Source organism: Hippopotamus amphibius, chromosome 6, assembly GCF_030028045.1.
Source record: "Hippopotamus amphibius kiboko isolate mHipAmp2 chromosome 6, mHipAmp2.hap2, whole genome shotgun sequence".
Lineage (NCBI taxonomy): Eukaryota > Metazoa > Chordata > Mammalia > Artiodactyla > Hippopotamidae > Hippopotamus > Hippopotamus amphibius.
This window is the reverse complement of record NC_080191.1, coordinates 170252175-170275135: the sequence shown is the minus strand read 5'-3', so window position 1 is coordinate 170275135 and position 22961 is coordinate 170252175. Positions and strand designations below refer to the sequence as shown.

The 22961-nt window shown below is 41.9% G+C and overlaps 2 protein-coding genes across 7 annotated transcripts; one reads left to right on the top strand and one right to left on the bottom strand.

The window, feature by feature from the left end:
• Window positions 1-461: 461 nt before the first annotated feature.
• Window positions 462-2316, top strand: LOC130856144 (E3 ubiquitin-protein ligase makorin-2-like). Its single transcript, XM_057740378.1, is given in 2 exon segments — window positions 462-816; window positions 818-2316. Coding segments are annotated over 2 exon segments (1248 nt in total). The 5' UTR covers window positions 462-492; the 3' UTR covers window positions 1742-2316.
• Window positions 2317-12299: 9983 nt separating this feature from the next.
• WDR53 (WD repeat domain 53) lies at window positions 12300-22634 on the bottom strand. Of its 6 annotated transcripts, none has more exons than XM_057738657.1 (3): window positions 22612-22634; window positions 16264-16759; window positions 12300-12917 (listed from the first exon to the last, which is right to left on the bottom strand). In XM_057738657.1, the coding sequence occupies exons 2-3, from the start codon at window positions 16741-16743 to the stop codon at window positions 12321-12323; spliced, it is 1077 nt and encodes a 358-aa protein (XP_057594640.1). In that variant the 5' UTR covers window positions 16744-16759; window positions 22612-22634; the 3' UTR covers window positions 12300-12320. The 6 variants fall into 6 exon arrangements, with proteins under 6 accessions (XP_057594640.1, XP_057594637.1, XP_057594638.1 ...); XM_057738654.1 differs by lacking the exon at window positions 22612-22634 and adding an exon at window positions 22220-22352; XM_057738655.1 differs by lacking the exon at window positions 22612-22634 and adding an exon at window positions 22055-22205.
• Between the last annotated feature and the right edge of the window lie 327 nt (window positions 22635-22961).

The following is a 22961-nucleotide window of genomic DNA, read 5'->3' as shown; positions in this document are numbered from 1 at the left end:
GTGTTTGAAACAGCAGCCGTCTCCTATCTTACACTGTTAAAATAAAACATCTAGTCACAAAACACATACAAGCACACTAAGATTAAAAAAAAAAGTTTAGTTTCACTGATGTGTCAATTATACAAGAAGCAGCAAGCTTAAGTAAACAGAAAGTATAATGGAGAACTTGTAGACCACAGGGGATACATACTCAGACCTCAGTTTCACTCTCTGGTTTTCCTCCTGCTACGTGGGTACCACTGGATCAGTGAGAATATGGGGGACTGCTGCTTCCCCAAACCCTTCATGGTATGGGAGGACTTCCACACTGTGATCTTCCAAATTCTCCCCGCGTATCGTCCTGTACTTTTTATATTAGAAACAAAATTTTTCCATAGGTTGAATTCCTCCATCCAAACAGAAGTATATAAAAGAATCAAGAAATAGTCAAGCGGCGTGGGCAGGGCCGAGGCCGAGGCGGCGGGGCGACGGCGGCCCTCCGCCCCGACCGCCATGAGCACCCAGCAGGTCACTGGCAGGTATTTTATGCATGGTGTGTGTCGGGAAGGAAACCAGTGCCTGTTCTCACATGACTTGGCAAACAGCAAGCCCTCTACCATCTGCAAATACTACCAGAGGGGCTGTTGCGCCTGTGGAACTCGTTGCAGATACGATCACACGAGGCCCTCTGCTGCGGCTGGTGGGGCCATGGGCACCGTGCCCCACGGGGTGCCGTCCCCGGGTTTCCACAGTCCTCACCCACCTTCTGACCTCACTGCATCAATTGTGAAAACGAACTTACACGAGCCGGGGAAACGTGAAAAGAGGCCATTGGTACTTAAGAGACCGAAATCTCTCCGGCATGGCTGAAGAAAAGACTTGCCCAAGTGTGGTGAGTAATCCCGGAGGCTGCAGGGACCCACAGAACAGCCCAGAGATGAAGCCGCATTCCTACCTAGACGTGATCAGGAGTGGTCTCGACGACTTAGAAGCCAGCAGCTCCTACAGCGGTGAGCAGCAGCTGTGCCCCTACACGGCTGCTGGGGAGTGCCGATTTGGGGATGCTTGTGTCTACCTCCATGGGGAAGTGTGTGAAATCTGTAGGTTACAAGTCCTGCACCCCTTCGACCCAGAGCAGAGGAGAGCTCACGAGATCTGCATGTCAACATTTGAACACGAGATGGAGAAGGCTTTTGCCTTCCAGGCGAGTCAGGACAAGGTGTGCAGCATCTGCATGGAGGTGATCCTCGAGAAGGCGTCAGCCTCAGAGCGGAGGTTCGGGATCCTGTCCAACGGCAACCACACGTACTGCCTGTCCTGCATCCGGCAGTGGAGGTGTGCCAAGCAGTTTGAGAACCCAATCATCAAGTCTTGTCCAGAATGCCGTGTGATATCAGAGTTTGTAATTCCAAGTGTGTATTGGGTAGAAGACCAGTATAAAAAGAACGAGTTCATTGAAGCTTTCAAACAAGGAATGGGAAAAAAAGCTTGTAAGTATTTCGAACAAGGCAAAGGGACCTGCCCATTTGGAAGCAAATGCCTTTACCGCCATGCTTACCCTGATGGGCGGCTAGCAGAGCCTGAGAAAGCTCAGAAACAGCTCAGTTCTGAAGGCACCGTGAGGTTCTTTAATTCAGTGAGGCTCTGGGATTTCATCGAGAACCGAGAGAGCCAGCATGTCCCCAACACTGAAGACGTTGACATGACCGAGCTTGGGGACCTCTTCATGCACCTGTCAGGAGTGGAGTCGTCAGAACCCTGAGGAGTAGGTGGTTGCCCTGCATCTCGGGCCAGCCGAGCCCCCTCCACGGCAGCCTGGGGTGGCGTGTCACTTGGATTTGAGTGGGGTTGTATTTAACCTTGGTCTCATCCACTCCGTGACAGCCATGGGAAGAGTGAGAATACAAAATAACCTAACACATACGGAATCATTACTTCTCTAGTTGCTATTTAGCTTAGTTGCACCTCAAGCTCCTCAGGGGGACCAGCTGACCTGCCAGAGTTTTCATTGTTTCAGACCAGCCTGGCTCCCTTCTTGAGCACAGTCCTAAGAACAGTCACCGTGCAGCTGCCCCTAAAGCAGCAGATTCATTTTTCTTACCAGAGGATTCTTCAGTCCTTGAAAGGATTCCTGCGTGGTGATTCTCCCCAGTGTACGGCAATGGTGTGTGGGCAACACTGGATTTTGTACACTGCTTTCCAAACAAACAGAGTGGGCGCTGCACCTTAGCATAGAACTTGACTTAGGGCTCCCCTGTGTCCCAAATCAGGGCAGGAGTCTTGTTGCCAGATGGTCAGTAGACAAGTTAACGTATAAACCTTCTTCCCTTGGGTGGAGGGGAGGGGGGCCACACTCCTGAAGGAGCAGGAAGTACAGAGCCATGGCCCCTCTTTTCGGGTTTGTGTTAGGGTCACAGTCGAAGTAATCGTGCACACGTGCCTCCAGGGAACCCTCACCTGCTGGCTTCTGCCCCGAGAGTCATTGTCCTCGTGCGTTCTCATCTGTAAAACCTGGCTTTGATTTGAAATTTTATAAGAATTTCACAGCACCCAAGAATAGTTTCTGGTTTTGACCCAGCAGTGGTCCTGAAGAGAACCAAGTACAAGTCTTCTGTCATGAGCTGATTTAATGAAAGGAGCATAATCTTATGAATCAGAACTCACCCCAAGCCTGAATTATCTATTTTTATAGACAGCTGTAGATACCAAATATTTTATAAAATGCATTAAAGTATGGGTAGAAACTCTACTCTTACCTGAGTTTAGAGTGCTTTTTTGCATAATTTTTATAGTTAACTCTTTAGTGAAGGGTGACAAGGGCTGAAAGACAAAGGCTGAATTCATTTCATCCCCAACAGAAGCTCTGGGTCCATTTCCTGTTCCAGAAGGGATAAACAAATGGAGTTCAAGCTGTGAGCTCAGGATTACTTTAAAAGGAAGAAATAGCCATTAAACCTACATTTGATTTATTTTATTAAAATAACATAATTGAATAACTGTATTTTGTCAGGTGCAATAAAAACAAAATTAAAATCCAAATTATCAAGGGAAAAAAAAGAAAAGAAATAGTCAAGAAGGGAGGAAATTGCCATCACCTGTCTTCATAATTCACAATGTCAGCATATGTCAGCATGTGCTCACACTGTTTGCAGCTGTGTCTTTAGCTTCTGAATCTAAGACGTATAGCTGGGATGCTTGTGAACATTTGGGCCAGCCTCAGAGCTTGGCTGAGAAAGGACTGCAAGGTACAAGAAAGATCCTGGGCAGGTGGTGGTACCATCTATTACTTTCTGTTTTCAGAGGCAGGGACAGCAATAGAGAAGCCTCATCAAATGGCAAGATGAAGCAGATGTTTACTTTGGTCCTTCAGACAAATAAGTTCAGTTCAAATACCAATTTATTCAACTTTCCTTCTTTCACTGTGCCACACTAAGCTATAGAAAAAAGGTGCTCCTCATCAGCCTGTGGTTATATAAGCCCCTGCATCTGGCATAATGATATTCTACTACATCTTTTTTTAAATTTATTTTTGTTATTGGAATATAATTGCTTTACAATGTTGTGTTAGTTTCTGCTGTATGATGAAGTGAATCAGCTATATGTATACATATATCCCCTCCCTCTTGGACCTCCCTCCTCCCCATCCCCCTCACCCACCCCCATCTAGGTCATCACAGAGCACTGAGCTGAGCTCCTTGTGCCATACAGCAGGTTCCCACTAGCTGTCTATCTTACACATGCTAGTGTATTTGTCAAACCTAATCTCCCAATGCATCCCACCCTTCCCTTTCCTCCCTGTGTCCACATGTCCATTCTCTACATCTGCATTTCTATTCCTCCCTTGCAAATAGGTTCATCTGTACCATTTTTCTAGATTCCACACATATGCATTAATATATATTTGTTTTTCTCTTTCTGACTTACTTCACTCTGTATGGCAGGCTCTAGGTCCATCCACATCTCTACAAATGACCCAACTTAATTTCTTTTTATGGCCATTATATACACATATGCTTTCACCTGTCAGTGGACATTTAGTTTGTTTCCAGGTCCTGGCTATTGTAAATAGTGCCGCAATGAACATTGGGGTACATATGACTTTTTTTTTTTTTTTTTTTTCTTTTTTTTCATATGACTTTTTGAATCATGGTTTTCTCAGGGTATATGCCAGGAGTGGGATTGCTGGGTCATATGGTAGCTCCATTTTTAGTTTTTTACAGAACCTCCATGCTGTTCTCCATAGTGGCTGCACCAATTTACATTCCCACCAACAGTGTAGGAGGGTTCCTTTTCCTCCACACCCTCTCCAGCATTTATTGTTTGTAGATTTTTTGATGATGGCCATTCTGACTGGTGTGAGGTGATACCTCACTGTAGTTTTGATTTACATTTCTCCAATAATTAATGATGTTGAACATCTTTTCATGTGCCTCTTGGCCACCTGTACGTCTTATTTGGTGAAATGTCTATTTAGGTCTTCGGCCATTTTTGGATTGGGTTGTTTGTTTTTCTGATATTGAGCTGCATGAGCTGTTTGTATACTTTGGAGATTAACCCTTTGTCCATTGCTTCATTTGCAAATACGAGGGTGAGTCAAAAATTATCCGCACTCAATTCTACAGCTAGTGTGGATAATTTTTGACTCACCCTTGTATTTTCTCCCATTCTGAGGGTTGTCTTTTCATCTTGTTTATGGTTTCCTTTGCTGTGCAAAAGCTTTTAAGTTTAATTAGGTCACATTTGCTTATTTTTGTTTTTATTTTCATTACTCTAGGAGGTGGGTCATAAAAGACCTTGCTGTGATTTATGTCAAAGAGGGTTTTTCCTATGATTTCCTCTAAGAGTTTTATAGTGTCCGGTCTTACATTTAGGTCTTTAATCCGTTTTGAGTTTATTTTTGTGTATGGTGTTAGGTAGTGTTCTAATTTCATTCTGTTACATGTAGTTGTCCAGTTTTCCCAGCACCACTGAAGAGGCTGCCTTTTCTCCACTGTGTATTCTTGCCTCCTTTGTCATAGATTAGGTGATCATAGCTGTGTGGGTTTATCTCTGGGCTTTCTAGCCTATACCATTGATCTATATTTCTGTTTTTGTGCCAGTACCATACTGTCTTGATTACTGTAGCTTTGTAGTATAGTCTGATCTCCTATATCTTAATACCTTTTTCTTTTTTAATTGAGATATATTTGACACACCATTGTCACAACATTGTGTAGTTTAAGGTGTACAACTTATTGACTGGATACATTTATATTGCAATATGATTGCCATTGTAGCATTAACTATTTCCACCCCATCACACAGTTATCAGTTCTTCTAGTGCTGTGAACAATTAAGATCTAGTTTCTTAGTAATTAATGTTTATAATACAGTTTTGTTGTCTATAATTACTGTACTGTGCATTAGGTCTCCAGGAATTTTTATCTACTAGTTGCAAGTATGTATCCTCAAACATCTCTCCCACTCCCCTACCCCTGGTAACCATCACTTTACTTACTCTCTGCTTTTATGATTTTGGTTTTTTAAGGTTCCACATGCAATAGACATCATACAGTATTTGCCTTACTTTGACTTATCTCACTTAGCATAACGTCCCCAAGGTCCATCCATGTTGTTGCAAAAGGCAGAGTTTCTCTTTTTCTCATGGTTGAATAGTATTCCATTGTATATATACACCACATCTTCTTTATCTATTCATCCTCTGATGCACACTTAGGTTGTTTCCATATCTTGGTTATTGTGAATAATGCTGCAATAAACATGGGAGTGTATATGTCTCTTCAATAACCAGTTTTCATTTCCTCTGCATACCCAGAAGTGGGATTACTGGATCATATGATAAGTTTTAACTTTTTGGGGAAACTCCATACCAGTTTACAATCCCATCAATAGTGCACAAGGGGTCCCTTTGCTCCACACACTTGCAACACTTGTTATCTTTTGTCTTCCCGATGGCAGTCATTCTTAGAAGTGTGAGGTATCTCTTGAGGTTTTGATTTGCATTTCTCTGATGACTAGTGATACTGAGTACTTTTTAATGTGCCATTTGGATGTCTTCTTTGGGAAAAATGTCTATTTTATTCCTCTGCACATTTTTGAATCTTTTTTTTTTTTGCTATTGAGTTGTATGAGTACTTTATAAATTTTGGATATTAACTATGTATCCAATAAATGATTTGCAAAAAACTTCTCTCACCCTGCAGCTGTCTTTTAATTTCATTGTTTCTTTAGTTGTGTGGAAGCCTTTAAATTGGATGGAGTCCCATTTGTCTTTTCTTTTGTTTGTGCTTTTAGTCCAAAAAATCATTGTAAATACTGATATTGAGGAGCTTCTTCCCTCCTGTTGAGGTAAGTCATATGGTTTCAGGTCTTGAGTTGCTTCTGAGTTACTTTTTGTAGTTTAAGATAGGAGTCCAATTTCATTTTTCTGCATGTGGTTATCCAGTTTTTCCAACACCATTTGCTGAAGAAACTATCCTTTTCCCACTGGATGCTCCTGGCTCCCTTATCAAGTAATAGCTGACCATATATGCAGGAGTTTAATTCTGGGCTATTTTCTTCCATTGGTCTACGTGTCCATTTTTATGCCAGTATCATACTGGTTTAATTACTAGAGCTTTGTTGTATAGGCTCAAATCAGGATGTGTGGAGGCTTTGTTTTTCTTTCTCAAGATTGGTTTAGCTATTTGGGGTCTTTTGTGGCGCCATACACATTTCAGGATTACTTTCCTCTATTTGAAAAATGCCATTGGAATTTTGATAGGGATAACATTGAATCTATAGATGGCTTTGCATAGCATTTAATAATAGTAACTCTTCCAATCCATGAACATAGGATGTCCTGCCATTTGTTTGTGTCTTTCATTTCTTTCAGCAAAGTCTTGTAGTTTTCCTTTTACAGATCTTTCACTTTATTTATTCCTAGGCATTTTATTGTTTTAATCCTATTGTGAATGGGATAGTTTTCTTTTTCAGATGTTTCACTGTTGGTGTATAGAAAAGCAACTCATTTCTGTGTATTGATTTTACACCCTTCAACTTTACTGAATTCATTGATTAGAACCAACAGTCTTTTAGTTGTCTTTTATATCTTAATAATTTTTAATAAAATACTAACATTTGCACTTATCTAGCCACACGTTGGTTTGTAACATGATTAGCAATCTTGTTCATAATAGAAAAATGCACTCAACTGTCAGGTCACTACCTATCTGTGACCTGTTGTGTCAACATTTATAAGTCAGTAAGCATTGTCTTTGTTGATATTTCGTCACTGCATGCTCTGGATGCTTCTTCATCCACTGCCTAGGATGATTACAGGAAAATCATGGTCAAGTGCACTTTGGGTCACTCTCTGCAAGTGTTTTTTATGGCTATAGAGAGGACAACCTGATGGAGCCTCTATTAAACCTCAGCCCAGTCCTTTCCTCCACCAAGGGCACTAGGGTATGGCAGGGGCTCTCCAGGTATACGAGAGGTGTTCTGAATTTCTCCCACGCCCTCTCCTGGGCCTAGATTAAATCCTGCTCCTCTAGTTGGAGTATGGCCCAGGTGGTGGTGGTGATAGGGTATTTTGTTCACTCCAGTTGACTCATGTCCTCACTCTCCCACAATGTCCCTCTTGCCTGACAACTTAGTCTCTAAAATGAACCTTAGCCCAGTGCGGGGGCAATATTCCCCACTGGGGACATGCTACAGGAAGAGGGTTGGCTAAAAAGGAGACCTACCTCTGCTCAGACCCCAGACTGAGCCACAAGGTCCTTCTTGTTCCCTGGCTCTCACCTTCACGAGCCCTGCCCAAGGCTAAGGGACCCATCTTTTGCAGTTTGGGCTGCCACCCTCTCACCACCAAACTTTAGTGCAGTAAGGATGATATGTCACAATTGGCTGGCTAAGAGCAAGAATGTGAATTGTTAGGTTTCTTGGATATGATACCAGTGTCATGACTATATTGAAAAGTTTCCTTTTTAGGAGATGCATGCTGATGTATTTTGAGGTCAAATGTCATGGTATCTCACTTTCAAATAGCTCAGAAAACCAAATACACACACACAGCACATGTGCAGTATAGTACTCTGTTTTTCATTAATTCTCTGCTTGTAAATAGGAAAACTGAGGTCATGGGAGAGCTGTTCATAGGTTAATGCATCAGGATTTATACATAATTCTACCAGAGGGTGACTGATTAATCCTGAAGGTATTTCTGCTCTTGGAAGGATGAAGCAACTGGGTGGCACAGCAACAGCCTCAAGATTGTCTATCCTGGACACAAACTGATTGTAACTTGGAGAGTTACATCAAATGTGAAATGAGCACGTCTGGGTGTCTGTAAATTGAGCGCTGGTTGGGAGAGCTATGTGTAGCCCTCATAGCTGGTGTTAAAAATAACATGAAGCATAAGCAAAGGGTTTAGCCTGGTTGCCAGGCAACCCTGCTAGCAGCTCTCTTCAGGCTGGCCTTTATTTTTATTTTTTTCTATCCACATCTCTTCACATTTTCACCTTCTGGACATCCCTTGATTCACTTACTATTTAATGATCATTGTTTGTGTGAGATGGGGGGTTCAGGACAGGTCAAACCACAAGCTCTAAACTCAATAGGCAGATTCTTGCCCCTAAGCATCTTACACTCTAATAAAGTATAAAGGTAAGTATACAATTACCCTGATTATGTTCCTTTAACACAGTCCTTTACTATTTATAACATATCTGCAAAGATCCTTTTACCAAATAAAATAACAATTACAGCTTCCAGGGATTAAAACCTGGTATCTCTGAGGCACACTTTCAGCCTTCTATAGACTGGGGACACTGGAAGCCCACTTATAAGGGGAGGCCACTTAAGTTCTTAACTCAGTTATTTGAGGGGTTGGCTGACTAACAGAGCTAAGCAATATTCACCATGGTATCCCGGGCCTTCCCTGGCGGTCCAGAGGTTAAGACCCCATGCTTCCCCTGCAGGGGGGTCAGGTGTGATCCCTGGTCGGGCAAAAACAAACAAACAAACAAACACCCAACCAAAATGGTATCCTGATTCTCTGTAAGCCCAGGCTGAGGCATTTTCTTCTGCTTACTTTATCACTGTGTTTCTTCAAATTTTCATACACTGATCTGGGTATGTCTTGTTGCTTTTAAACTGAAAGTCAAACTGTAGCAAATGACTGCCCTAAGAAGAGTTCATTTAGTATATAATTTTCACACTGTAAACTTACCAAAATATCAAGTTAGTTGTAGATCTGTGGGGACTATTCGTTCAGCCCATAGTCCCCTTCCCTGAGAACTGCCTCCCCACCTAGGGGGGCCCCTTTGGCAAGGTTCATACTAAATGACAACACCCCCTTGATCGGAGCTGACTGGATCAGAGTTAGGCACTTGACTAAGTTAGACCAATGAGATCCTCTTCAAGGCCTTGGAACTTGACATTAGTCAGTTTCTGGAATTGAAAGGGGTTGCTGATGTAGCCCTGGAAGGCCATCTTTTGTCAGGTGAAAGCCATTACATAGAAAGAAGCAGAGAAAAGTGACCACAGGAACTCAGAGAGATGGAAAGTGTAGCTGCTGTGGTTTTGATGCCTTTCCTGGTGAGAACTGTAGAGCCGAGCTACATTTCTGTCCTGGGTTGAGAGAATTCTGCTCCTCCATCCCCCAGAGAAACGTTCCCTTTTTGCTTAGGCAGTCTGAGTGGGTATCTGTTATCAGCAATCAAAAGAAGTTTAAAACTAATGTTTCAGTCCTGATTTAGGGGGAGGGAGAGGGATGGACTAGGAGTCTGGGGTTGCTAAATGCAAACTATTACATATAGAATGGATAAACAACAAGGTCCCACTGTATAGCACAGGGAACTATACTCAATATCCTGTGACAATGGAAAAATAAAAGAATGTACATATGTGTATAACTGAGTCACTCTGCTGTACAGCAGAGATTGGCACAATATTGTAAATCAACTAGGGACTTCCTTGGCTGTCCAGTGGTTAAGACTTCACCTTTAATGCCAGGGTGCAGATTTGATCCCTGGTCAGGGAGCTAAGATCCCACATGCCTCACTGCCAAAAAATCAAAACATAAAACAGAAGCAATATTGTAACAAATTCAAAAGACTTAAAAAATGGTCCACATTAAAAAAAAAAAAAAAATCTAAAAAAAACACCCCAAACTATACTTCAATTAAAAAAATAAATAAAATCAATCCTAGTTTAAATACTTCCTACCTTGTTCCCATAACATTATTCAGGCTCAACAGCTAAAATGATGCTGTACTTGAGTGATTTTTCAGAAGATTCCTCTAATACCTCCAGACATTACCCATGAGAATCAGTAATTCCTGACATTTTAATAAATATTAGAATCACTGGATAAACATACTATTAAAATGATGTTCTCATTTCATAAAATAGTGGCACAGACAGAAGGGACCTTAGGGGATGTATAACTCAACTCCTTCGCTTTCAAGTAAGGAAACCAAGGCCCAAAATGGTCAAGGACTTTGCCCAGTGCTGGGACTGGAAACTTATTTCTGTCAATATTCAGGCCAAGGTCCTTTGTCAATGAATTTTTTAGGGCCAAGATGGTATTCTCCTTGCTTTAAATTTCAAGTGAGATCACTAAACAGTATTTACTGACTGCCACTTAATTGGCCAGGATTCTTTTAGTTACAAGTTTAAAAAAAAAAGCCTCCAGGAATATACTTGTTTTAGGCTCAACATTACTGTGAGAATTCTCTCTCCCCATCCCTGGGGAAGACTTTTCACAGGTGAGGCACCTACAGACTCACATCCTATCAGCTTAGCTGCCTCAGCAGTACAAGCCTGACTATCCTTGGACTTCTCAGTTACGTGAGCCAATGAATTCCTTCTTATCCTCTTGAATCAGTCTGAACTTGGTTTCTGTTATCATCTGGTGCCAGCAGCAAACATTCTGACTAAACCTGAGCTCATCCCAGAGTTCTCCACAAACAAGGATAATGGTGACCATTTGGAGTCTCTCTTTAAACATTTGAATATAAAAATAGGCAGTTTAAGCAGAAGCTGAAAAACATGTAGCGAAATCAGCAATCCAGGGCACGATGAAAAGATAACCTACTCTTATTTATTCATTAAAAACATTCTTTTTTTTCGCAACACCCCGAGACATGTGGGATCTTAGTTCCCCAACCAGGTATCGAACCCACGCCCCCTGCATTGAAAAGCAGAGTCTTAACCACTGGACAGCCAGGGAAGTCCAAGAAAACTCACTCCTTAAAAAAAAAATTTTTATTTATTTACTTAGTGGCTGAGTTGGGTCCTTGTTGCTGTGCATGGGCTTTTCCTAGTTGCCCTGAGTGGGGACTACTCTTCATTGTGGTGCGTGGGCTTCTCATTGCCGTGGCTTCTCTTGTTGTGGAGCACGGGCTGTAGGTGCGTGAGCTTCAGCAGTTGTGGCACACAGGTTCAACAGCTGTGGCTCGAGGGCTCTAGAGCACAAACTCAGTAGTTGTGGCGCTTTGCTCTGAGGCATGTGGGATCTTCCCGATCAGGGATCAAACCCGTGTCCCCTGCATTGGCAGGCGGATTCTTAACCACTGCGCCACCAGGGAAGTCCCCAAGAAAACGTACTCCTGACACACTGTCTCGGCTTCTGTCCTCTACCTCTTCCATCTACCCTGTATCTTCTAATTAGTCAGAGTTTCTGCTTATTCATAACTTCAGCTTATTCTTGGTCCCATCAGCACGACAGCCTGGATTGCTGTGTAATATCTAAACTGATTTGACCCTGGAACACTTTTCTTAGAAATGGCAAAAGGTGATTGTCAGCAAAGCCTTTTGGGCTTTACACAGAACAAGCAAGAACAGCTTTCCTCTTTCAACTTGGTAAAGCTCCTCATGACATCCTAGGATCAGAAATTACTAATATTATAACTAACATGGTGCATATCTGGGTCAGGATGTGGGCTTCCCTAAGGCAGGAGGCTTGACAAGACAATGGAGATCCTTTGCAGGTAAGTAATCGTGCCTACAATTTTCTTGAAATCTCAAGTTACTTAACATCTCTTAGTTTTAATTCCTGTGGCAATAAAATGGAGGAAATCACCCACTTCACTGATTTGTAATAAGAAATGAAACACATGTACAATGGCTGGTACACAATCAGTACTAAGTGAATATTAGTTCTCTTTCCTTAAATTTTAATATGTCACTTACTGTATGAATTGTTACCCAATTATCTCCTTTTGCTCAAATGTTTTAACATTTATACAATGGAATGCTATTATTCCACATGTGACAAACAGTTTAAATGAAGAATAAGGATTTTTTTTTTAACTCATAAAAAGTTCTGCTGCAGTTTTTCAAATGTTTTATTGGATTTAAAATTCTTTTAAGGGATATACAGATATACAACTAGTTTGATCAGCTACCAATATATTTTGGTATCCCTTTATTTTTGTACTCAAGAGCCAGTTTACTTTTTCTCCATGTTCAATACTTAACTTTGGTAAAATTCTGCCATGTTCGTCTTCACCTGTTACTGAAGCATGAGTGCTTCCACCCTGCTTGGTATAAGCTGCCCTTTTGGTTTTCTTCCTGTGGGTATGTTTTGTAGGACTCTTCTGTTTTTTTTCAACTTCACTGCTTACATCCCACAACATTATCTTCCCATCATTCCCTCCAGTAAGCAGCAAATAGGATTCTGGCAGAAAGCAGACCTGGGATACCCCCAAAGTGTGGCCCTTAAATCCCAGTTCCCGTTCACACTTGACTCCCATTACCCTAAAGATTCGAATCTTACCATCTTCTGCACCGCAACTAAAAATATTGCCACATGATGCCACAGACACAGAGTGGGCTAGGGCAGGGTTTAAAAGCTGACCAGGTGATTGTGGGCTTTCCATTTCTTCTGTTTCATCCTCCTGTAGATTTGTAATCCAGAGTGGCCGGGCTTTCTGAAGGTTCCACAGAATCACCTTCAAATAAGAGGAAGTTACACAATTAGGGTTTTAGCTGGTTTGTTTAACATGCTTATTCTGCTTCTGACAAAATCATCAAAGCAGTCTGAGAATGATTAGTAGGATACATTTCCAGCAATGTTAAAGGAAAAAAATTCAGACAGCACCACAGCAGGCCAGTGGGATGCTACGCTGGTGCCAAAACCAGAATGCCAGTGGGCAGTAAGGAAGGCAGAATTTAGAAAACAAGATCCTGAGTAACTTTTGATGAACAAACCCATTAAAGTGTCATCTAATTCATAAGCAGATGCCAGTTTCTTTAAGTCATTCTACCCTGATCTCTGCAAACAAAATTGAAGATTATGAAATTTATTAATTTTAGTCTATGTTTGTTACAAGTAAAAATACCTATCAACTAAATAAACTAAACTAGGATACCACTGAAATAATTTTTATCTGGAATGCTTTTCCTTTCCTTTCACATTACCCAAATTACTCCCCCTAAGGGTATAGCCCAAATTCCTGTCCCTCTACTCCAGCCCCCTTCTCCTTCTCCCATACGTAACTGCTGTTCTGTAACTGACGTATGCCATAGCTCTTCAGTGCCTTAAGATCTAACTCATCTTTGCGAACGCCTAGCATGGCACCTGGAGAAAAGAGCAGAAATCCTAAACAAGTCTGCTGATTCATCTGACATCTCGGTATACTTGGCTTCTTGTTGCTGTTCCCTACCATGATCCTGGATCTACTAAGTGGATTTAAATAAAATGCTAATTAAAAACTGTTTAAAACAAAACAATACGCTCTGTGAATTGAATTTTACTCTGTAATCCAGCAATTTTCTTCCCATAGCAACCAATTTGAAAAAGAAAATATTCTTCGTACTTTCAGAGAGAATAGACAGCTGTGTTTTACCATCTCGTACCATCCCTGAATCATGACTCACAATTTAAAACGGACACTGGGATAAGCATCACCTTGTTTAGTGAACGCACAGGTCTGCACTGACAAGGTTACTACTGCTGATTTATATTAAGGATTTGGTTTTCTATTCAAAGTAACTTCCTTCAGCTCAGCCTACTTTCAAAAGAAGTGACATTCAGAAGTGAATGCAAGCATATCAAAGCGAACCTGCTCAAAACCTTCTACAAAAACATTTTTTTCCACATAAAAGATTCATTTTCAAGGGGGAGAAAAGAGGGTTCCTCCACTATCCCGATCCTTAAGTTTTGGTACTAGAGATCTCTCAAACTCCAGAAAAAAGAACAAACCTTTGAACCATTTGTTTTCAAATGTGGAAATGAGGGAGAAAGAAAACCAATGTGTATACTACAGAAATTCATGATGGCTTCAAATTTCCAAAGGTCCTTACAAGAAAAAACTGTATTTGAGTGGTGGGTACACATGTATGTATTTAATTTTTTTATACCTTATACACGAATTATGAATATTATTTTGTGCCTAAGATTAAGCAGTCTCAAGTGTCTTAATAAATCACACTTCATCCTTAAGGTCCCTGCCTATTTGAGTAAGCTTTGCCTACTTAAACCTACCTAAATCAAAGGATATAATTTTTATAATTCCTATAATAACAAAGATAGGTGTGTTGAACACATCTATTATGTGTGGCAATAATTCAATTCCTCCTTTGAGACAAAACATGCTTGTTCAGAGAGAAATAACTCTCATCATTAATCTGATAAAAACTCTCTTTCATTATTATGCCTGCAATCTTGGACTCCCCCATAGACTACCAGATAACCAGGTTTTAAGAAGTAATTTGGAAGAAATTACAGAGTTTCAACTTCAGTTAAGTAATTTCTTTAAAGCATGGCTGTACTATCTTAGCTACTACTGTTATACCACAACCCAATGCAGAAGTTAATCTACAGTGAATTTTCAGCAATTCTTGACAGTCAAATCAAAAAGCAATTACCTAAGCCTTCTTTTCACAATATGTTTATTTCCTATACTGTTCTCTAGCAGCTGCCTGCCACTAAACCTTCTCATCTAGAACTGGAGGCAAAATGGTAAATTCTGGATGCCTGCTTCTTATCTACTCTGTGACTGCTGCACACCTAACTGTTTACTGCCATGCCTAGCAGTTAATTAATGAACCAGTGACTGAAAACTGGTATAGCTTAAGGATGAAAGAATGACTCGTCAAAGAGACACTGTGCAATCTGCCTACTTAAAAGAGGTATCTGACTGGTCGTGCAGGTCTTTCTGCCCAACCCAGTAAGCAGATTATCTCCACTAAGGTAGAAAATATAAAAGTTTTGGACAAGACCTAGGAGTAGAAAAGGAGTTTAGAGGTCATGGGGTCACTGTGCCCTCTAGGTGTAAAATGATTCTCAACAGAGGCACTACAAATTTTTGGTAGTACAATTCTTTATTGTTTAGGGACTGCCCCAAAACATCAGGACATCCACTGATTCTTCCTACTAAACACCAGTAGCTTGGGGGAGGAGGTGGCAGTCACAGTGACAACTAAAACAGCCTGTTATTTCTAAATCATAAGGAGGTGTGGAGGGTAGAGGAGGGAGTGGTAAAGATCACTGGCCAAGAAGTGGCCACAAAGTCTTAGACGATATTACACACAGTTGAGAATGTAGATGCAATGCCTAGAACAGTGCTGGGCACACACGTCATTAATAAACAATGGTTCTTTTTGTAGGAGTCACCTGTTCCCATTCCAAGAACTGTTTCTACCACATTATCAATGATATTCTATTTAAACCTCTGGTGTCACAGAGAAAAAATACAGGCTTTGAAGCCAGAGAGATTGAGGTTTGAATCCCAATTCAGACAGCTGTGGGGAAACATAGTATGAATCTCAGTTTCCTCATTTCTAAAAAAGAAACAGTAATGATCAGGGTATGATTAGAATGAAAACTAATATATGTAACGCAGTGGCAAGTAGTAAGTGCTCACCAAAGAGAAGCCATGACTATTCTCCCTCCAGTGATTTTTAGAGTAAAAACATGAATAGATCCAAGTCCTCCAACTTTTTTTTTTTTAAACAATAGTCTTCATAGAGAGTGGGTGATAAATTCTGCTTTTAGCATGGTCCTTTCTTTAAACAGATGTTTGGAATCAAATATTTGAATTCTCATGTTTTAGGAATGTCTTAAAGCATAGAGAAAGTAAGAGTAAAAGAATAATTACTTTGTGAATAAAATCTACTAGACCTTGTCAAGTTAGCATTAAACATGCAGTAGAAGTAAAGCTTACGGCTCATAAATACGTAAGACATGTTAGTAGAGAATAGAAAATGCAAAGATATATTTAGCCCAATCAATAGTTTGATTCTGTTAGCAAGTCCCATTTAGAAATTATCCAAGTACTCTCTGCAAAACATCACCTGCATATCCAGTCCACATGACACCAGGCTCTGAGGCCTCTGAGGCCGAAAAGCTACAGAGGAACAGATGTTGGAATGTCTCTTCAGCGATCTGCTAACTTTCTTATTTTCCAGGTCAAGGACTGTGATTGTTCCGGAGTCATCAGCAGAAGCCAGGAGGTTTTCAGTTTCATTCAATGAAAGACAGTTGACTTCTTCTTCATTCACATGAAAATCGTCCAAGGATCCCTTGAGAGACCTGACATCCAGCACGCTAATAGCTTCTCCATGTGAGGCGTAGAGCTTGGTGGGGCCGGAGGGAGAGAATAAGACACTGGTAACATCATCTGCCCCTTGGAAGCGTGTGTGTCCTAACGGAGTCCCGTCTTCACCCCAAACCATGAGATCTCCACCTTCTGCTCCAGAAGCCACTAGCCCTTCTTGACTTGCATTTAGGCACAGAATAGGAGAAGAATGTCCACCAGTCCACTTGACTGCCATAATGGCCCAGATGACTCTGTGAAGAGAGGGGAAAAACTATAATTTCATGTTTTATATAGGAACTTCACAAGAGACAAATTCAATAAGCAATATTTCATTTAAATATTAAAAGACATCTAAAAAACTCAATCAATAAAAAACGGCATTTGAAGATCAAGCCTACAAAGCCTAGTTGAACACGGGAGTGTGGTGCACCTGGCTGGCACGTGCTACACGGTTTTTCCTTGCAATCAGAGGCCCAGGTAAGCCTGGTCCTCCAGCCTTTGCTGTGAGACTCACAGAAGAATAAACAATAAATATATTTATTTTAAATTAATAAAAATCCTTTTTAAGAAAAGGCTGCACAATCATCAGGTTATGTTCTTTATCTGAATAATGTTTATAGAGAATGAGCCCTGGAACTAGACTCTCTGGGTTTGAACAGCTCTATTACCTATCGCCGGGCAACTCTGGTAAAGTTACTGAATCTATGATTCACTTTCCTTCTTGATAAAATGGGTGTAATAATAACATCTATTTCATAGGATCAGAGAGAATTAAATGACATAATACAAGCACATATAATAGTGCCTGGTACATGAGGGCTCAACGAATATTACCATTGTCACCCTTCTAACTTTTATTAGGCTGGTTAAAGTGGCATCATCCATCCATCCATCCATCTATCAATTTATCTATCTATCTGGCTACCTACCTACCTACACACACACACACACACACACACACACACACACACTCTACACCAGTGGTCCTCAAAGTATGGGCTCCTGCAACATTAGCATCACTTAGGAACTTGTTAGAAATCTAAATTGTTGGACCCCACTCTAGACCCACTGAATCAGAAACTCTGGGGTTGGCACCCAACAATGTGTTTCAACAAGCCCTCCAGGTAATTCTGATGTATGCTAGAATTTGAGAACCTGTACTATACCAATAATCACAGTGGGAACTGGTTAAAAACACAAACCCTTGGGTCTTACCATCAGAGACTGATTCAGGACTTTTTTTTTTTTTAAGCTCTCTATTGGAATATAATTGCTTTACACTCTTGTACCAGCTTTTGAGGTACACCAAAGTGAATCAGCTGTATTTATACATATATCCCCATATCCCTTCCCTCCCACGACTCCCTCCCACCGTCCCTATCCTGGCCCTCTAAGGCATCACCCATCATTGAGTTGATCTCCCTTTGTTATACAGCAACTTCCCACTAGCTATCTATTTTACAGTTGGTAGTGTATATATGTCTATGCTACTCTCTCACTTTGTCCCAGGTTCCCCTTCTCCCCCCGCCCCCCCAATCCCGTGTCCTTCAGTCCATTCTCTGCATCTGCATCCTTATTCTTGTCCTGTCACTGGGTTCATCTGTACCTTTTTTTTTTTTTTTTTTTTTAAGATTCCGTATATATGAGTTAGCATACAATATTTGTTTTTCTCTTTCTGGCTTACTTCACTCTGTATGACAGACTCTAATAAGTCTATTCACCTCATTACATATAGCTCCATTTCATTCCTTTTTATGGCTGAGTAATATTCCATTGTATATATATGCCACATCTTTATCCATTCATCTGTGAATGGGCATTTAGGTTGCTTCCACGTCCTGGCTATTGTAAATAGTGCTGCAATAAACATTATGGTACATATTTATTTTTGGATTATGGTTTTCTCTGGGTATATGCCCAGGAGTGGGATTACTGGGTCATATGGTAGTTCTATTTTTAGTTTTGTAAGGAACCTCCAAACTGTTTTCCATAGTGGCTGTACCAACTTACATTCCCACCAACAGTGCAGGAGAGTTCCCTTTTCTCCACACCCTCTCTCCAACATTTATTGTTTCTAGATTTTTTGATGATGGCCATTCTGACCGGTGTGAGGTGATACCTCATTGTGGCTTTGACGTTCATTTCTCTAATGATCAGGACGTTATTTAATTTTATTCTCAAAACAACAGTTCTGATTGGTATTATTCCACTTTACAGATAATAAAACTGAGTCTCAGAAAAGTTGAATAATTTTCCCAAAGTCACTTGGCTCTGAGGATTTGTACTTGGGGATCTAATAATATAAAGGGATCCTAAACTTCTAAACAATGAAGACCTTTTCTAACAATTCTACTTGACAACAGGTTTAACTTGCTAGTATTCTTTGAAAGTACAGAAAATGACCAAAAGCTACTATAATTCATTACTGCTTCTAAATATACTCACATATTTTTAATCACATTATCACTTACGTGCATATAAATAACAGTAGTATTTATGTGCAAAATTTAGATTCCTGATATGCTGGGCAGCCTGTATCTATAAATTAGAAATGCTGCATACTACTACTCCCTGCCTTAACTACCTCCTGTGCAAAGCAAAAAGGAAACTGGAACAACTTACACAATGGTTAGACAAAAGAAAGCAAACAAATCTATCTGGACAAATTTAATTTTTCATTCCACAGGACAAGGGAGAATTTACCTAGTAAGAAACTGCCATAGTTGCTTTACTATTTTCAGATACCATACCTGAATTTAGTTCAACTGTACAGAGATAAATTTCCTAATACTGTTTTGAAAAAAAAAAAATAGTCTGGCAATCTGCCTAAAGTTTCTATTCCCAACACAAAGTTTATTTCCTACCACTTTTAGCCACACACACAAACAGAATGATTAACTAGGCTGCAAAAATCACTGATCTGATAGTAATCAAAGTAACAGAAACATGATCACAAAAGCAGATAGAGCAATTTTCATGTAGATAACAAAGAGGAAAAAAGACAAAAAGATATATTTTTAAAATTTCAGCAAAAGAACTCAATCAGTAAACAGAGGAAACTAATTAATAGAGACTGAAGAAAATAACTTCTAAAGGAGAGGTTTGGGGAGGAAATGACTCAAAGGGAGATAAAGACAGGGCAGTCTGGTGGTTTGATTTTTGCTGACAAGTACTGATATAGCAGTTAAATAATTTCCTATCATAACAGAGACTTTTGCCAAATGTTCCAGATAAACCAAGGAAAAAGGACACTTAACAGAAGTTAAAATGAATATTTAGGCTTAGGAACTGTCATTTGTGATGACTACTGACTTATATGATAAAGACAATATCCTACCTTAAAAAATGAAACTTGAATTAACCATTGAAAAGGCCACTTAAGTTACAAATAGTTTTATTTAACTCTCATGAAGAGTACTGACCACTTATTTCCTAAGTTAGAGTTTTAATTTTTCTACAATGAATTAACTTTAAAGTCCAGAAGTCTGCCCTCTACAGCTTTAGGATTTTGTGTCCATATAGGTTTCGGATCCCTGTTGGGATATTTGGTTTTCGCTAGGCCAAGAACGAGGCAGGGTTTCTAGTACTTCTATTACTCCATCACAGATCTACCCACAGGGGACCTAAGTAAATGCTGACTAGCAGACAAAAGTTTTAGCAGGTTTTCTTCTTAATATAACTCTTTTCCAGAAAAGATTAACTCAATTGTAAAGATACATTTGGTTAAACTCCACCCCAAAGTGTGAAAAGTTAGGCAATAAATGAATTTTGTACTTAAAGAGACTATTATAGACAACACAGTTCCTGTAAATTTTTCCATAATAAAAGCAGTAGTAACGCTTGGACTGCTACTCTCACAAGTCCAAAGTCAGCTCTACCTTAACCTCTATACACCAGAGCAAAGACCAAATTAAACTTCTGATCTCTACACCACATGGATAACATGCACTGATCACCTAGCTAGTCAGAAAAATTAAAACAGAGATCTGTTACAGGGAATGTTCGGAGAAAGAGTTGGGAAAGCCCCAGAAAGCCATACATTCTGAGGCTTTTAATTTTATCACACAGAGTATTGATCAGGGATTCAACCAGAGCCCCCAAATCACTTGTTTACTTAGTCTACAAAATTAAAATTATTTGTTATTATTTGAAACACATTCAAAGATCACCATCAAAAAGTGTTAAAACAATCAGATACTGTCGTAGAAGGCAGTGGGAAAAATTAACTACATATGGGTTAAACCAAAACAATCTTTCAGATATGAGCTGGCAAGCCAGTTTCTTGTTTTTCTTTTACTGGGACTGGAAAGCCTACCTGGAAATAGTTAAGTATCAGGTATCAAGTCAACAAGCTTCTCTGCTCATAGGTAGACGCCTATGGGTCAAGCGTGGCCATTAATTATAATCCCATTGTGAATCAGTTTAATTAGATAATGGATTCCTTCCTTCCAACACCTAACCAGATCATGGAGTGAGAGGGGTGAGGAAGGTGGGATATTATGAGAACATTTTTATAATGGGTGAAGCGCAAAGATGGAAGTTCTAAACAGCCAGGGGGCAGAAAGAGGGTACTGAACATGGGGGAGAGGACTTGGTCAGGAGGGTGATGAGCAGGCAGCAAAGAAAAGGAGGCAGTCATAAAGGAAGTCCTTTACGACTTTGAAATCCTACCTGGGCCAATTGGCGGGGAGGGTACTTCGCCACAAAAAGTCACCTCACTGACCAGACTAGACTTGCCAGAATAATTTCATTAGATCCTTCAAAGGCTCTACCTCACTCACACCATGGCAGACAGGATAGAGGCCAACGCCTTTAATAACTGAATGCTCTCTAAACACTCGCTCCTGTCATACCTCCACGTATCCACTTGTCCTTTTCAAGTGTCTGTGCCTTTAAAGCTGTTCATTCTGTCTGTTCTTTGTCCCCTTCTCGGAGAGACTGACTCTACTCATCCTTGAAGCTGTAAAAGAAACTTTAGTGCCTTTCCAGACAAAACCTGGACTGCCTTCCCTGGATGGTTGAAAGCTGAAAAATGAATAATAAACAAAACTCCGTAGGCTGAGGTTTAAATCACATGACAGTCACTATCACTGTAATAAGTATAGGTCAACTTTTCTTCACGTCTGAGTTTCCCAAAGTTGGTCCTGATGTGGAGACACCAGGCAGCAACAGAAGTGGCTGAAGGGCGGTGATACTGGCACTAGTAAGAAGGACAAGAATCTGGGTTACTAAGCGTGGAGGAAAAAACACCTGGGAAGAAGGGACCGGCAAGTAATAATCAAACACCACCTAGCAGAGAGTAGAGACGGTGGGCGCAGTTCTTTTGTTTTCACTGGAGAACAAGAAATGGATTGTACCCAACAGGGGAGCTTTCGGAAAGAGTCCTTACTGCAGAAAGGCAAGACGGTGGAACGGACTACTAAGGGAATCTGTGAACCCTGTTACTATGACCGCCTCACAGAGCTGCTCTGAGAGTTGCAAGAACGGCCCCGTGAAGGGCCCCAGGTGCGCGCCTGGCGCACGGGCCGGGTATTATTTTCTCTTACCAAGCGTTCCTTACAGGCGATCAGAACACGTTCCGGCCACCTAGGAACACGCAGTGTGACTACATAATGCTGACGTTCTTCCCCTTCCGAGAAGCCTCCTACAGTCGCAGCCTCCATGCCGCTCTCCCCACGGGAAGGTCTAATGAAGGAGAAACGCCCGCTCACCTTCGCGGGAAAGGCCAGGAGAGGCCACTCGCTAAGCGCTCGGACCGCACTTCCAGGTTATCCGGCCGCACACACGCGAGGACGCAGGTTCCGAGCGGCGCCGGCACTAGTCCTGCGGGAGAACCGGAGAGCCTGGCCCGGAAAACACGAACTCAGCTGCCAAAGGACAAGCAGGAAGGCCCCGCTCGAGCTGGAGGCGGCGGAGCCAGGGGCTGCCCGGCAAGCGGAGGGGGGGTTCGCGCGTTCTGTCGGAGGAGCGAAGCAGGGGCCCAGCCGACCCAGGGGAAACGAATGGGAAAAGCGGTGCCGAGGAGCCGGCGCGAGGCCCCTAGGCCGCAGAGGGGACGAGGAGCCGCAGCGCAGCCCGGCACCCACCGCCGCCAGCCCCGTACCTGCGCTTCCCGCTCCCCGCTCCCCGCTCCCCGCTCGGGCGCCCGACGATGACCTCACCCGTGGGCGCCCGGCGATGACGTCACCCGTGGGCGCCCAATCCCGGCCCGCGCAGGGCGGGGCCCGCGGCGGCGCAGCCACATCCGGGGCCGAGAGCCGCGCGCGACGGGGCGTGCGTGCCTGCTTCGTGCCCTCAACCCGCATGGCGGCGCCCCGGGCGCGCCGCGGGGAGGCCGGGCGAGGCGGGCGGTGGGGGCGGCGGCGCCCGTGCGGCCGGCGCGTCTGCCCGGCGTGAGGCGGGGCGCGGGGCCGGGGCAGGGGCGGGGAGCGAGCGGCGCGGCTCTCGAGGCTC

Coding starts and splice junctions, on each gene's coding strand:
- WDR53 (XM_057738657.1), bottom strand. CDS start 16,743: ATGGCAGTCAAGTGGACTGGTGGACATTCTTCTCCTATTCTGTGCCTA. Junction 12,918..16,263: donor CATGTGGACTGGATATGCAG/GTGATGTTTTGC, acceptor TCTTATTTGAAG/GTGATTCTGTGGAACCTTCA.